General features: G+C 46.8%; 2 protein-coding genes across 3 annotated transcripts in view; one reads left to right on the top strand and one right to left on the bottom strand.

Annotated features, from left to right (window-relative positions):
• Positions 1-15,175, bottom strand: part of EGFR (epidermal growth factor receptor) — a 193,324-nt gene extending 178,149 nt beyond the window's left edge. For both annotated transcript variants that reach the window (XM_050783477.1, XM_050783479.1), the window contains exon 1: positions 14,827-15,175. In XM_050783477.1, coding sequence (XP_050639434.1) covers positions 14,827-14,914 — 88 coding nt within the window. In that variant the 5' untranslated portion in view covers positions 14,915-15,175. The remainder of the gene's footprint in view (positions 1-14,826) is intronic.
• SEC61G (SEC61 translocon subunit gamma) overlaps positions 1-16,593 on the top strand; it is a 679,333-nt gene that overhangs the window by 392,461 nt on the left and 270,279 nt on the right. The window lies entirely within an intron of this gene.

Raw genomic sequence — 16,593 nt, 5'->3', positions numbered from 1 at the left:
GCTTTAGTGATGATGGAGGAGAAAGCGGAGCAAGAGAAAAAAACAAGAAATGGGCCATTCACAGTCGTCATAGTAAAAGTCCTAAGGCAAAAAGAGCACAGGAAGAAAGCATCAGGGTTTCTGAAATGAAATGAAGAGGGTTATCAAAACTGGCCCAGGACTATGCAGGAAACAAAAAAGCAACAATCTTGAGGGAAAGTGAGAACCATCAGGGAAGGAAAGTGAGGGTTGCTGGGATGTCATCTGAGAGTCCAGCCATGGAGGCAAGGGATGATCACCAAAGAGGTGAGCCAAGTGGAGCCTTTCTCCTTTCTGGCTCTTGGTGACTTCCTAGGGTCCAGACCACGGGAAGGACGTCTGGGGCAGTCATGTAGCCATGGAGAACACAGGCTCACTGGTGAGAGTCCAGGTCTGCCTCCCCTAGTTGGAGGGCTGTTGTGCACACATGGGGCGCGCTCCAGCCTCTACACCACCCTGTCACTGAATCCCCTCTGCAACCCTATGAGATAAGCACCAGCCCTACCCTCATTCTGCAGATGAGGAAACCGATACCCACAGGCATTGCTCAGCATGGCCGGTTTCCCCTGCAGCCCTCAGTGGGGCCTGAGTTCAAGGCTGGGGCATGTGGCAGAGTCTGCCCTGCGCAAGTCATGTCACCTCCCTGTGCTTCATAGGGAGTGAGGCTAACAAGTCACTTTAATTAAAACAAAAACAAAACACCACAAGGCAGGTCTTAAGATTTGTTTGGTACATTTGCTTTGTGTATTCATATGTTAGTCCCATGTCCACATTTTGCTTTTTCTACCTACAGAGAATTTACCATCAAAATAAGAGAGTAAATGGAAAGCTGCTGCTTTTTCTAGAACAAAAAAGTCATCTGTTGAATGTTAATGATTAGTCCTAGAATCACTGACCTACCGCATTCTTTAGCCTGCTATAAAAACTTTCAGATTGAGAAAATCACTCATAGACATGACAATTTGGGACACACTGAGAACCAGTGGAAGTTTTCAAGCCTTGAAGACTTTGTTTTAAGAGCATTATGATCCTAAGGGCTTTGAACTCTTGGCACTGGTGGCTTATTTTGACTTCCAGCATGGTGAGTCCCCTTAACCCTACAAAGGCAGTAAATTCCTGGCTGAAAAAGTGCCCTGAGTATCCCTTTTCCCTCCCTGAGTCCCTGAGTCAAGAAACTCCTGAACATTTTCTCCATTTTTAATAAATGACATATATATTCTATCTTATGGCCAGAAAAAAATACAAAGGGACACTGATTCATTAGGAGAATCAACTCTATCCCATCCAGGATGCATATATGATTGACAAATGAGCAGAAATATCTGCTACAAAATAATAATAATAACAGAAAGCATGAGACAGTCAGAGAACCAGGCAAAGATAGAATCATCAGCTTAACCAGCCAGCAGAGTTAGCGGTCCCTGATCTGGGAGTCAGATGTGTCAAACTGTGAACACATCCTGGTCATCTGCGTCCTCATTCACTTCCCCGGGACGCTGGCACTGACCTGAATCTTGCCAGGCCACTACTTGCCACACATGCAAAGGCCCAGGAGAAGGGTGCGCTGGTGCCGTTCTACATAGAGAGTGAAACTTCACGGGAGCAAACTCTTTTTGAAATAAAATGCATCTTCAGACATCATTTTTTCCCTTAAGGCCCATTTAGCCTCCACCATGCTGTGCTAAGCTGCTTCCTCAGACAGAGATGGGATGAATGATTTAATCATCCTCTGTCTGCCTATAAGGACGGTTTGGCAGAACATCCTGCGAATGGGACATAGGGCAATTGTGAGATCAGTACTACTGTTATCACATTACGTGGTACCTAGAGGTTCTCTCAACTAAAAATCAACCTCGAAAACAGTGTTCAGAAGTCACCAAGCCTGTAAAACTTCTACTAGGCGACCAACGTGCACTCAACATGCCTGTGCTCACAACAGCCCCTCTCACCTGTGACCACCACTTCATGCTACCTCTTCCCTTGTCACCTAGTGAAAGAAGACAATTGTGGGAGGAAAAAGAGTGCCCAATGTCTGCCCAGTATCAAGTCAGAGGAATGCTAATATTTTCCTTCTCCAAAATGGGAATAAAAACACAAAACCCCAAAGAATATAATATTGGCAAGTCTCCTTGCTTTAGCACCCAATTCTCATTGGCTCCATCAGCAGAGTTTAGGCCTTGAGTTCATGACTACTTATCTCCCTGGCTATAGTTTGAATGTCTTGTTTTTGCAACTGAGCAACATTATGAACATTCAGTAGCCATTGCCCAACAAACCTAAAAGCCTAGCATTCCTAGCCAAGACTTTAAGAACTCTGTCCAGTGATAAGGAAAGATGGACTCAGATAATCACCCAAGTCTTCTGCCCTTCTGGGACTTTTCTCATTCAACTGTCTCTCCCCGACACCAGGCATGTCACTACTCTGCATCTAAACAAGAATCTCTAAAGGTGGAAAGCGAAGTGAAAAAGTGGGCAACTCATCTGATTCTTCATGTTGTCCTTCATGTTGCTGGACTTTCTGTTCTGCCTTGGCTAGGTAGATTTTTGTTGACTGAAGGTAAAATAATGATGCTTTTGCCCAAGTAACCTTTGTAAGACTTAGAGGTTCAGTGACTAAAGCCACCCTGAAATCAATATACTCACTGTCTATTTACTGGAAGGGTTTACTTATTCAACAAGAGACACGTCATCACAGGCCTGAAAAATCAATGTGTTCTCCTGGCAGTACTCTCTAAACCTACAGCACCTAGATAACAACCGGAGATCCACTGCTCAGCTGGAGTGCAGGACTTTTCCCTTTGCCACTTTATAATCATGAAATAGAAAATTGCTTTATGGAAATTTCTGCCAGAGTATGGAAAAGTTTCCACTATGTTAGGAATAAACAATAACAAAACAGTTTCTTCCTTTCTTGTGGAGGAAAACAAACACTGCATTTTGAAATTTCTTCTGGGAGAGGCACATCACCATCACTGATAGATCTACTCACTGCCACTCTCTCCATTCCATTCCTTCAACCCAGAAAGTGCCTCCAAGTGAATAATTTGATGTGTGTAACCATCTCTTCTTAAAAGTCAATGCTTGCAAGTAAATCCCAGCCAGAATGGCTTATTATAATGGTATCATATGGAAAATGAACACTCTTGGAGGGCCACACTGTTACTTAAGTTTGTCTCTTTTTGTAAAAGCTGTTTCACACCCTAATGAGGTTAAGTGTATTCCTTCATTTAAACCATAGAAATGAGTCTTACAGATCTATGTAAGGGAATTACTACAGTTTGCCATAGGCATTGCTAACTGACCCAACTGCTAAGTCAAGTTGCCTTCTCCCCTCATTTTGTTTTCCCTGCAAGTATTTATAGGTCTGGAAAATTTACAGAAGTTGATGACACAATGTTGAAAAGTCGTACTTCTCATTTCTAAAGTAAATATTTCCAAGGCTCAAAAATTCACTGCCCTGTATCTTATGGAATGGGCAGTTATAACATACGCAGAAGAGACTTGAGTCTAAAAACTACTTCATAACAAAAAAGAAAACTAGAAAAGGAGCCAAAACAGAGCAGAAATACACAGAAACATACAGAAATCGTGAGGAGCATTAGGCATTAGTAATAGAAGTATAACAAATTTTGAGGAATACTTTATTTAGCCTTTGATTCACAAATAAACTGAAAGTGATAGGGGCATCAATAGCTAAAAAACCCAATGATGTCTTGACGGAGGAATAAGGAACCTTGACCTGCATGTTGAGAGACAGTGCTGTGTAGCAGGAGAGCACCCAGCGCCCAGTGCTCACCAGCCTGGTGATTATGGACACCTGCAGAATTGCTCTGAGCCTGGGTCCCTCACCTCCCAGTGTGGAAAGCTATCCCAATCCTGTGGGGTTGTAGGAGGCTCAGACAGAAGGATGTTAAGGCATTGTGTAAACTATGAGGTGCTGTACAAATGCGAGGTGGTGGTATTGTTATGACATCAATGTTTTAGCATCTAAATTATAGGGACAGCACCCTTATTACCAGCATGTTTAAATATATATCTTGCATACATTTCGATTTGTTTTTAATTTCACAGATGTTTTTAGCTGGAAGGAGTCCGAGGATCGTCTAGTTTAACTATTTTATGGAAGGTGAAACTGAGAGGGGAGACTCTACCCTGTTTTCTCTCTCCATTATAACTAACAACAAATTACAGAAAAAAAATATGTTAAGCCATGTACTGAGAAAAACTCCCTTAGCAACACCACTTTTCAGGGACAATACATGTGTATGCATACTTGTATAACCATGAATACTGAGTGTTCAGTAGTTTCTAACTTTCAAAAATTGTATAGTATATTTTTACAGTCATTTGACAAAGTTTTTCATCTGCGGTCCTTTGCTAAGTTTCATTTCCAGTTATTTATCAAAATTTTTCTTTTTCTGTGAAGGCTAATTCATAACAGCTTGCAAAAAAGGAGAGAGAAAGAGAAAGAAGGAAGGGAAGAAGCAAGCAAGGAAGGAAGAAGAAGAAAGGGAAGTAAAGAAAGAAAACAGAGCAATACAGTATTCTCACTCATAAATGTCATCAGAAATTTTAAAAAAATCATTAAGTATCTATAAGGATAAGGTTTCTGGGCCGGGCGCGGTGGGTCATGCCTGTAATCCCAGCACTTTGGGAGGCCGAGGTGGGCGGATCACGAGGTCAGGAGATCGAGACCATCCTGGCTAACACGGTGAAACCCCGTCTCTACTAAAAAAAGACAAAAAAATTAGCCGGGTGTGGTGGCGGGCGCCTGTAGTCCCAGCTACTAGGGAGGCTGAGGCAGGAGAATGGCGTAAACCCAGGAGGCGGAGCTTGCAGTGAGCCGAGATCGCACCACTGCACTCCAGCCTGGGCAACAGAGTGAGACTCCGTCTCAGAAAAAAAAAAAAAAAAAAAAAAGGATAAGATTTCTGATTCTGTACTAACATTGTAGCAGATTGAAGCCAATAAAAAGTTCTATAGTGCACTCTATTTAAAAGCTCCTCAAAATTAGTACGTTAGAAAACAACAGGTGACACAATAATTCTTCAATGACCACCTTTTTTTTTTTTTTTTTTTTTTTTTTGACTGAGTCTTGCTCTGTCGCCTAGGCTGGAGTGCAGTGGAGTGATCTCAGCTCACTGCAACCTCCACCTTCCAGCTTCAAGCGATTCTCCTGCCTCAGCCTCAGCCTCCCCAGTAGCTGGGACTACAGGCACCCAGCTAAGGTTTTTTTTTTTTTTTTTGTATTTTTAGTAGAGGCGGGGTTTCACCATGTTTGTCAGGCAAGTCTCGAACTCCTGACCTCGTGATCCGCCTGCCTCAGCCTCCGAAAGTGCTGAGACTACAGGCATGAGCCACCGCGCCCAGCCAACCACCTTTTGTTTATCTGTCATATATTTGGAGTTAATCAAAAGTGGATGACATCTGACATTGGGGTTCTGGGGTTTTTGTTACCTATAAACAAATAATTGTTTAACTTTCTAATAATATATTAAAATATACTTTAGTTTAAAAATCTAGTTGGAGCCATTAGATCTTGCAAGTTAGCACTAGAGCAAACTTAAAATAGTTTGTCTAGTTCATCTTGTTCAGCAAAATTTGAAGCATTTACAATGGCTTACAGTGTATGAGAATGAACTAGGAGATAATTTTGTAAGTGAAGAGAAACCATTGTAATAAAATCTCCCAAAAGCTTTCGGGTATTCAATGTTTGCTGGTAAATAAACAAAACCAGGTTTTTGAAATTAAAAAAATGTTTTTGAAACACTTTCTAAAATTTGGTATACAATGATCTGAAAATCTGAGGACACCTTTGCCTGTCCTTAAGGACCTGCACAGATTCACTAAGTGGTTTGTTTTTATTCCAGGCACTAAAATAATGGACAATTTGAGTATCAGTAGAGACGCTACATGCACAGTTTTTCACATACAAATGCCAGTTTGTCTTATCAGAGAGACTATGTGCAATGCATCAGTTTTATCCAAAACCTGGAGTAAAAGAAAGAAATTTTAGCAAAGGGTTGTAATGACATCATAAGTAAAACGATAGGACTGCTAAAACAATCATGACGTCATCTGCTGTGTGCCGGCCTGCAAGTACGTAGTGGTAAAATCGTTAGATATCATATTTCTGCTTATAAAATAAAATCCTTCATGAACGCTCTTAAAACAACTGCAAAGCAAGCAGTGGTCTTTACTTCCATATATATATATATATGTGTGTGTGTGTGTGTGTGTTTTTACATAAAGGCATGAATGCACAAGGTAACACCAGCAGCTGTACTCTACTCTTTATTTGTTACAAATCTGCCTATTTGTTTCCAAATGATCTCTGCAAATAAATAGGTAACGTTGTACAACTTTCAACAGTGAATCAGAAAATAGATGTCTCTTCTAATTCACAAGTACCAATGGCTCAATTAATTTAAGGGACATTTTCTGAGTTGTGTGATTTCACATGTATTTATCGCGTCTAGAACTATGCAAACTTTTGTTTCATTTCTCTCTTAGATTTCTGTAGGAAGAGTTCAAGGATGCGAAGTAGTCATTTTACTTATTCATAACACATTTCAGGGAAAATCGTGCTGCTGGGGAGAAAGTTAAAGCTATCAACTATACTCTAGACTCTAGTCCAATTTTTCACATCTGGTTGCTACTTTAAAAAAGGATCATTTTAATTTTTAAATGCAAAATGTGTTGCACTTTACCTTTCATATTCCAAGTTTCCCAGGGTCATTTAGAAAAATAAAGCAGGAAATTCTAACGCCTTACCATCTACTTTAGTAAGATGTTTGCATTTATAAAAATAACAAGAAACTGAGGGTTTGCTGAAGGAGCACAGGACCTACAAGTATTTCCTCATTCCTGTCCCTGTGCCTGGAGGCCCAGCTAAGCATTCTGTTTCTGAGAAACTCCCCTTGTCGCAGAGTCTGAATTAGTCAGTCCCCCTTCTGAGCTCCCACTGAAATCCCAAATCACATCTGTTATAAAACATTGCATTACAGGGAGTGATCATGTATGTCTCTCTCTTTCTCAGTCCTTCCAGAAGATATGTCGGTCCTTGGAGGACAAGTGCGGTTATTTTGTTCCCTTGGTGTATCTAGATCCCAGCATGCGATGTGCCTGGAGTTTATCAGCAGTTCTCAAACTCTGGCATGCATCAGTCAGAACCTCCCTGAGGACTTGTGTGCACAGACTGGGGCCTGCCCTTCCAGTATCTTACTCAGAGGCCAGGGTGGGGTCCAAGAGTGTGCATCTCCAACAGGTTCTCAGGTGCTGCGGCCATGCTGGGCCCGCTGACAGCCACTGCAGAAAACTTTTTTTTCTCTTTTTTTTGGCAGTTAAAGACAGGTTTTCTTTAGTTAAAACCAATTTCGGTCAGGAGCGCTCTCTCTTACAGACTAGGAGAGTATAGATTGGTTTTAGGGTGAGGGGGATGATCAGAAGCTTGGAATGTGCCTGTTTGAGGGAGAAGTTTTATGGCAGGGTTGGAATATCACTGGGAGGAGGGGAGTTTATCTTGGGGAAGGCATCTTTCCGGCCAGAGGGGGGTTATCTCGAGACTGGCACCTTCCCAGCTGGAGGGGGCTTATCTTGGGGCTAGCATGTCTCTGGTCGAGGCTAGCATGTCTCCGGTCGGGGAGGAGTTTGGAATGTTTCTGGTTGGAGATGTTATTTGTGATTTACGGTCATGCTGACCTTAGTCATTAGGCTGATGCCCTTTGAATTTAGGCAGTTTTTTATTAAGGTGAACTTTAGGATGATGGGCTTGTCCAAGATGGTGATGCTCCTGCTCTGTCGAGCCAGACCCTATAGTTATAAAAAAGACGAGGGACGGCGTGTTCTTTCTGGCTACTTCCTCACTGCAGGAAACTTTTAATGGACTAACTTGTGAAATAAAATGTGACTCTGGAACTGATTTACTAAATATGCAACTGTTTCTGGATCTCAAAGGAGCTCATGAGATGAGTAAGAAATGGGAGTCTGAGAGCAAAGACAAGATTCTTTCTGTTACAAGCTACATACAACACCTAATCCACTCCTCAGAATTGTCAAGGGAGCTTTAAGAAATGTGTGCGTGCCAGGTTCCATTCCCCAGAAATACTGATTGTCCTGATGTGGGGCACAGTAAGGCACCCTCTTTTTCAAAAGCCCCTCAGCTGGTTACAAGGCATGATCAAGGTTCAAAAGCTACTGCTTTAAGAAAAAAGAAAAAAACCATCTCCTACTTTTTTTGGGTTCAGTCACTAATGTACAAAACCAAGTAATGTGATGCAGTCTTAAGCAGGGAACAAGAGATCCCCATTCTGAGGATTTGTAGCAATATACGAACATGACTCCTGGTACACTTATATGCACAATATATTATATTACGAGTGGCCGATAACTGCAGCTAATCACCTGCTGACTATAGCAACCTCACCTAGAGAGAAGCTGGTATCCAGAACCCCTGGTGTGGCTCAATTTCGATGCTGATGGTGAGCATGAGACAGGGAGAGCCAGGAGACTGTGAGGGGAGGAGTTGTCCTGTGACCTAAGACAAGTAACTGACATGGAAATATGTGAGCAAATGACAGCTCAAGCCACATTGCTCTCCTGTGCTCTGGACCACCGTATTCTACTGCCTCTTGGACTTCTCCATCTGAGCAATTCAAGCTCAATACACCTAAAAGCTGAATATTCATATTGGACTCTCCTGCCCTTCCCCTCCCTGCCCTTCCCTTCTCTGCAGTCCCATTGACTTCCCAGCCTTTGTGATTGCATTCAGGATCTATCCAGGCTTCCAAGTGAGAAGCCTGGGTGTCAATCTGGGCTTCTGTCTTTCTTATGCTGCTACATATACTTATCAACCAGTTCTGCCTCCTGATCAGTCCCAGAGTCCCCTGTCCTGAATCTTCCTTGCTCTTGCTTCATTGTCTCTGGTAATAGTCACAAACCTCCCTGTTTCCAATGCCACCCCTGCAGTCCATTCCCCAAACCACAGCTGCAGCCATCTTTCTAAAACACCAAACACAGCATGTCAGTTCACAGTCACTTCTCTTTCACACAGGACAAAATCCAAAGCCACAGGATGGAGCTCTCTGTGAACTGTAGGTAGCCTTACCATTTACTCCTTCTCTTCCTGCCATTTGAATTACTAGCACTCTCAAGAACTTTGCTCCTATTGGCACTGCTTGTGCAATGTCCTCCACAACCTATTCTCTGGGGGAAATAACCATATAACCAAATAGCTCAAATGAGCAATCCCTTCCATTTGTGGCTAAACGTGCTCTCCTCCCCGTGTAGAATTAAAGGCAAAGACTGAACTCAAAAGTCATCCTTTGTCCTGGGAAGAGTTCTGTCATTAATTCTGTGACATTGTTTCACACTTATTATCTCTAGCTCTCTCTTCCTCCAGTTGACTTCCAGACACTTAAGGGCAAGTACCAAGTCTAATTTATTTTTACATCTCAACATATGGATGGAACAGTGTAAATCACTCATCATGGCTCAAACATAAAGAAAAAAAAAGCCTAAGTTGTAACAGGTACCCATACTTGCCCTTCTACTCAAAGGGCAAACAATCATGGTTGACTTACGTAATTATTTAAACTAAGTCAGGGCCATGTGTGCTGCCCCGCTAGTAATGGTGTAATTGCAGGTGTACTTAGGGCTGTCCGCAAGGCATTCTCATTGGGTGCGTTGTCCCCTAAATTATAACTTGAGTCTTTTGTTAATGAGAAGTTCTAGATATATTCAGAAAGGACACTTGGACTCTGGGTCTCTCCCTGAAAACCCACCAGAACGAGATAAAACTTCAATCAGAGAGAGAAATTCTACTCCCCCATGTTAGTGTTTTCATACTGCTTGCTAAAGCAAGCTGCTGAAACTGGTGGGAGTAAAATTTATTCTAAGCATATGCAATTCACAGATGCTCAGTCCACAGGACCAGTCATCTGATACTGAACTTCAGGGCCTTCAGGGATTGAAATGTTAAATCTAGCACTTACTTTCTAGGGGCTCAGTAAACACGTCCCCAATGTTCCAGGCCCCAGCTACCCCTCCTGCTCCCAACTGGCTCAAGGAACTTTCTAGACAACTGGATTGAGTGTATCTATCTAAATGTGTAGCAAGAAAGCTTTACCAGATGACTCTGAAAAAGTGAAAATTACAGGCAAACTAGTTATTTGAATAAGTTCCAATGCCTGGATTCTTGCCAAATTCAAACTGGCCAGCTTGTGCCTATGGGCCCAATGGAGGACAATCTAATGATGTTGTCCAAAGAGCCAACTGCTGAAATTTTCTTAGAAAATTCAGCCCTGTAGGAGGAAAATGAAAAAGAATGAATGAGAAAACACTATGATGTTTAATGGGGATGGCCTACACGAACAGTTAAGATTTACACTCTATTCTCTATGGGTTAGTGGTTCAAGAATAAACCAGTAATAATTAACTGAGACTAAAAATGTTTATCACCATAATTTCAAATGTCTGTAAGTGACAAAAGGAAACAAAAATGGAAAGAATCTGAGGAACAGAATCTGGTTTTTTTTTTTTTTTTTTTTTTTTGAGATGGAGTCACACTGTCATGCGGGCTAGAGTGCAGTGTCGTGATCTTGGCTCACCGCAACCTCCGCCTTCCAGGTTCAAGTGATTCTCCTGCCTCAGCCTCCTGAGTAGCTGGGATTACAGGCACCCACCACCATGCCCAGCTAATTTTTTTTTGTATTTTCAGTAGACACCGGGTTTCTCCATGTTAGCCAGCATGGTCTCAAACTCCTGACCTCATGATTCGCCTGCCTCAGCCTCCCAAAGTGTTGGGATTATAGGCATGAGCCACCGCGCCCAGCCCAGAATCTTGTTTTTAAAATTGTATTTATAGGGAAGCAACATGTGGGTGAACCATATTCTAAAACTTTGAAATTTTCTCAAAACATACCCCTATTAGTAAAACCTAATGTTAAATAAGCTCACAACTAGAGTACATATGAAGTCAAAATTAAAACACGCACATACAGACCACAGACACACACACAAGTCACATGGCAAGGGCTACACTGTGTTGCAGGTGGGTTCTGCAACAGGCAAAATGTCCTCAACATTGTGACCCATCCCTATTCCAGGCCACCAGCCTGGGGTTACCTTCCCTTCAGTGCCCATAATCATCAGTTGCCTTTAATATTAGAGTTGGTTTGTCACTCTCGTCAAAAAAGTTTCAGATGCTAGCTGCTAGTCTTGGAGCTTGGATCAAAGAAAAAACAAAGAATATCTTCTTTTCAAACAGGGAGGAATCCTTCATCTTAGTACAGAGACTACTTCTAAAAACATTTCAGAACATGTTAGTGCTGTCACGTGGACCAAGTGTAATTATGCAGCACAACGGACTTTTGGCAATCGGTGTCTTCAAACCAGAAGTTTTTGAAAAATTATGAGTGATGAAACTAAATATGTGAAGCCAGAAATTACCGTTAAAACCTATTGGAGCTCTCAGCCAGTTTCTTGTATTCTGTGCTACAGCAGTGTGGGTCTAACACACAGACCACTGGTGTCCCTTCCAGATTTGAAAGCAATCTGGAAGCAAGAGCAGAAACCCTTAAAACTCACCCCTTTAACCCAGAATATCTAGCATATTCTATGCACTCAGTAAATATTCACTGAATTCAGAAACAACAGCTCAGAAGCCTGAAGGGTCAAAGTGACTTGTCCACCTTTGCCCTGGGCTGGAGTGAGAAGAAAGGTCCCAGTTGCCAGGCCAGGCTTGCGCTTTCTAGATCTGACCTCCTTTGAGGAGGGAGGGTGGTAGATCTCACTTTGGATACCATTGATATCCCCACTTTGGTTTCTCTTTAAGACAGCTCGGACGTACTGAATAGGAACATCTCCAGAAGTGGGGCTGGGCAGGCTTATTTCCACAAAGCTCCCTCAGTTGGGAATTCCGACTCGCCTTGGAATACTTTCCAGAGTCCCTTCTGGAGAGCACCTTCATTCTGTAAGAGGCAGGGCTTTGCTTAGCGCCCCTCAAGCAGTCTCCACTCCATGCTCACTGACCTAGGGATGGAGCTGTCTCCATGGAAGGTGACTGAACAGAGGGCTGAGGAACTCTGAAGGAACGCAGACTGCTGGACAGCCCGCGTTGAAGCTTCAGACAGACCTATCTTCATGAGCCGGCTCCCTGGGCCCTTTCCCCTTGCCAGCTCTATCATTAGACGTTTGCACACACCTGATTTGGATCTCCTGAAACCAGAACTCGGACAAGGCAGTGGAGTTTGGAAGTTGAGAGAGGGATCTGGAGTCGGAAGCCCCTGGTGTGAGTTTCACATCTGCCTCCTACCAGCGGTGGGAAAGTCACTTTAGTTCTTCGTACCTCAGTTTCCCCCATAGGAGGAGAGTGTACACCTCTTGTGCTTAATGTGGGGATTAGGACGCATGAAACGGTGTCTGGCAGTCATTACGTCTAAGAGCAGCAAGTCCAGAAGTTAGCATGTCCCAGAACCAAACAAAACCCTTACTAAACAAAGTGCATCTTGAATAAAATCGACTGAATTTGATAGACACAGGTCTCAAACAAATTTCTGTTAAAAGAGCTCATCTCCTACTTTAATAATTTGCCCCTGAAAATTCAGTCTTTTATGTTACTGTAACAGAATAGCGCCTGTTCACCTACTCTCTCTGTCTTCAGGAGTTTCTGTTTTGAGTGAATACGGGATAAACAGGCAAATTAAGTGGTATTTATATTTTTCTCAGGAACAAATCTCCAATCACTAACAGTGGTGTTCAAGCAAGTAACATCAAAGAATGAGAACCCCACTGGAGGGAGAAAAGTGATGCTTTGGAGGTGCTCTGAGGGTTTAATTTAAAATAAAGAGAAGAGTCTCTTCAGCAGAGACAGGGCTGACACCTGACTAACAGGACCCGCAGTCAGCCCCCAAGCAGGCAGGAGGGGCCCTGCAAGCTCAGCAGAGAAGAAACCTTTCCACCAGTTCCTTCAATGAAAAGAGGAATCTTTTATTATTGGAACCTCACCCCACCTTTTCCCTCTTTCCTATATTTGGCAACATTGTTAAAATTCCAGATGTCCTCAAAGAGCTCTTTGCATTGGCAAGTAATCTCTCCGGAGACTTTAACAATCCTTCTTCCGTCCGGTGATCCCCAAACCTGGCTCCCCAACAGATCACATGAAAAGCATTAAAAAAAAAATCCCATGTCCAGGTCTTGCCCCATGCCAATTAAATCAGAATGTCTGGGGGCGGGATTCAGACACTGGTTTTTGTTTTGATTTTTTTTTTAATCCCAGGTAATTCTAACGTGCAGCAAGGTCTGGGAACCACTGTTCTATGTCTTGCCCCTCCCCCAACGACCGCGCTGGGCACCAAACCCCAACTCCCCATGCCAGTGACATCAACAGCAAGTACGGGCCTGGCTCTTGGAACCCGCGCAGCTCAAGGTTGGAATTGTGCAATTAAACCTTCCAAGGCATGTTTCCCGTGTCAAGTGGGTTTATGGTCAGTAGTCACGAAGCCAGACTCGCTCATGTTCTGTCTGGACACTTGGCACACTTGAACCAGGGACATCAATCCGTGTGTGTGTGTGTGTGTGTGTGTGTGTGTGTATGTGTGTGTGTGTGTGTGTAAGACAGGTTTAATATTTTGGTTGGCTCAATGTCAAATTCTTCAGACAGCAAAAAGAAACATCCAAGAAAGAAACTCTCCAGGTTTTGAGGAGAAAAGTTTGCTGTGAGCCCCATTTTGAAACACCGTGGTGCTGGCCAGGATGAGCTCTGCTTCCTGGGCTTCCGCACTAGAGGCCGCGATCCCCCCAGCAGTGGCCGGACAGCCGCGTCCCCCTCCACCGCGAAGCCCAGGCGCGACCGAAGGGCTGCAGGTGGGGCAGACCCGGACGTCCCCGCGAGGCGGCCACCGAACGAGAGCCCGGGCCTTTCTGCGCGGGCGCCCGGGAGGGAGCGCGGGTCCCCAGGAGGTGGGGGGCATACCTGGACCGGCAAGACGAGGGCGCGCCGGGTGAGGCGAGCGGCCGGGGTCTGCGCCCAAGGGGCGGGTCGGACCCCACCTGCCTTTTGCCAACGAGGAAGCTAACCGCCGCCAGCACCACCCCTTCCCAGGCGCCGCAGGTGGTGGCGGACTTCTCCCAGCTCCCAGGTTGAGGCTGCGACTCCACACCTGGGAACTAGGATCGCGGGGACCTGGAGAGGGGCCGGGGTCAGGCTGGCCGGCGCCGGCTTCAGTTTGAGACCTGCGCGGAGCGCGGAGGCAGGGAGGTTCGCTCAGGAAGCCGCCTGTCCCGCGGGGTCCGAAGGGAGGCTTTATTTTCGGGGTCCTTCCTCAGCTTCCCTAAACAGCGCAGCCTCGGTGGGTGGGCAGCGCCAGTCCCTCGGGTGCGCGCCGCGACCCCGCCGCGCCCTGGGAAGACAGCGCGGGGCGCACGTGCGGGACCCCGGCCCCAGGCACCCACCCGCACGGGGCTTTCGCCCACTGACGCCGATTCCGCGCAGCGGGGCGGGGAAAGTGAGGGTGGAAAGTTGGGAGCGGTTCGGGGCGCCGGAGGTCCAGGCGGCCGTTTCCCCGCCGGCCCGCAGCCCAGTGCCCCACGCGTCTCCTCCCCCGCCCGCCCCAGACTCTCCTGGCCCAAGAACGAAACGTCCCGTTCCTCCTGCGGTCCCGGCCGGCGGCGCAGCTGATCTCAAGGAAACAGGAAAGGACCGGCGGGGGCGCGGGCGCCGAGCCGGTGCGCCGGTGCGCGGCTGGGCTGGCTGCGGGGTCCGGGGCGCGATCCGGGGGCAGCGCGGGAGCCGGCGAGACACGCCCTTACCTTTCTTTTCCTCCAGAGCCCGACTCGCGGGGCAGAGCGCAGCCAGCAGCGCCAGGAGCGCGGCCCCGGCCGTCCCGGAGGGTCGCATAGCTGCTCCCCGAAGAGCAAGCTCCGGCTCTCCGGATCAATAGTGGACGGAGTGAGGCGGCCGTGCGCGGTGGTTGTGGCGTTAGCGGCGAGGCGGGGACTCGGGCGGACGCCGACGAGGTGGCCTGTCGTCCGGTCTGGGCGGCGGCGGCCGCCGGGGCTGGCTCGGGACTCCGGCCGCTTTGGCCGCGGCGGGCGCGCACACCGTGCCGGGGGCGGAGGCTGCTGCGGCCGCGCTGCGCCGGGGGCTGCCCGGACGTCTAGCTCGCGCGGGCCGGGGCGCGGGGAGGCAGGGCGGGAGGAGGAGGGACCAGGCGGCGGAGGAGGGATCGGGAGGAGCAGAGGAGGAGGAGAATGAGAGGAGGAGGGAGGAGAACCAGCCGCGGGGACCCAAGGCCAGCGGCCGCCGGAGGCGGTGGACAGCGGTGACCCCCGCGGGACCCGGTCTCCCGCGGGAAGGGGGTGGCGCGCGGGAGGGGAGCGGGTGCCCTGAGGAGTTAATTTCCGTGAGGGGCGTTCCCAGCACTGCCCCTCTGGACTGGGTCCCCGCAGACTTGCAGGCCCAGCCTATGTCGAGGTCGAGCCAAATCTGTGCCAGGGTCCCCTTCCCCCTTTCCCTTCTTTTGTTTTACAGAACAAACTTCTACCAGCTTTAGACAGACTGGCCGAGCCCTAGAGCCAGCGTCGAATAATGGCACCGACGGGGAAACTGCTCCTTTATTCTGGTCCCCACCTCCCCTGCAGCACCCAGGGACCCTCGCGGGGATCAGAGGCTGGCCTGGCAGCTGAGGAGGTCGCTGTGCCCGCGCGGCAGGGGTGCCAGGCGTCCGAGGTGGTGCTCTAAAGTCCGAGGGTCCTTCAGATCCCGTGAAGCACCCTAGAAATCGTCTGAAATGAGGGCACCCAACTTTGGGCGCAGAGACAGGCCTCCTCAATGTTTACTGCAACCGGCCGTGGGTACTTTGAAGCCAATGCGTGAAGCACGTTACTTCGCAAAAGTGAGGCTCTTGGAATAAAGGCTTGACACAAACAGCTGTGGAGATGCTTTTAGAGAGGCTAAGTGTCCCACTGCACCGGTAGCTCCCGCAGGAGAAATGCCAGGGAAGTTCGCGAAAGTTTGGCCGAAAGAAACTGAGCTGCTTTAGGCTGTAGGAACTTGAGCTACATTCCTTTGGCAAGTCCACCCCATCCCCACTGTTGCTTCTCCTGCAGTAAGAATGTCCTCTAGGTCCATGTTACAGTCAGACCCCTCCTCTCTTCACGAGATTCACTAGGACCTTCAGGCCTGGTTCAACAACCCTGATCTCCCGGCTCTGTCAAAAATCATAATCCTGAAGTAAGTAGAGCTACAGATCTGCCCTTTGCTGTCTCTGAAGGGGAGCAACCTTGCATCTTTCCTCCGCATCCAGCGAAGTGTTTGTGCCTGGGTTTCACACCCTGCAGCCTGAACGGTGGGTTTTTCACCAGGGCAAGCGCAGACAGACACAAGGCTCCTCACCACCCGTACAACCTGGAACTTCCCTGTGAATTAGAAGAAGTAATTTGTTCCTTTGTTTTAGCGGATCAGTACAGCCACTGTGCTTTGAAGTCAGTCCCTGGATGCAGAGATGGTGAAGGCTCTGCAGGCACGTGTGTGCTTCCTGCACACCTGGGCTGAGAGCAGTCCGTATAGAAACACAG

Source organism: Macaca thibetana, chromosome 3, assembly GCF_024542745.1.
Source record: "Macaca thibetana thibetana isolate TM-01 chromosome 3, ASM2454274v1, whole genome shotgun sequence".
In the NCBI taxonomy this organism is placed as follows: Eukaryota; Metazoa; Chordata; class Mammalia; order Primates; family Cercopithecidae; genus Macaca; species Macaca thibetana.
Note: the sequence above shows the minus strand (reverse complement) of the source record. Positions and strands in the feature narration are given on the sequence as shown.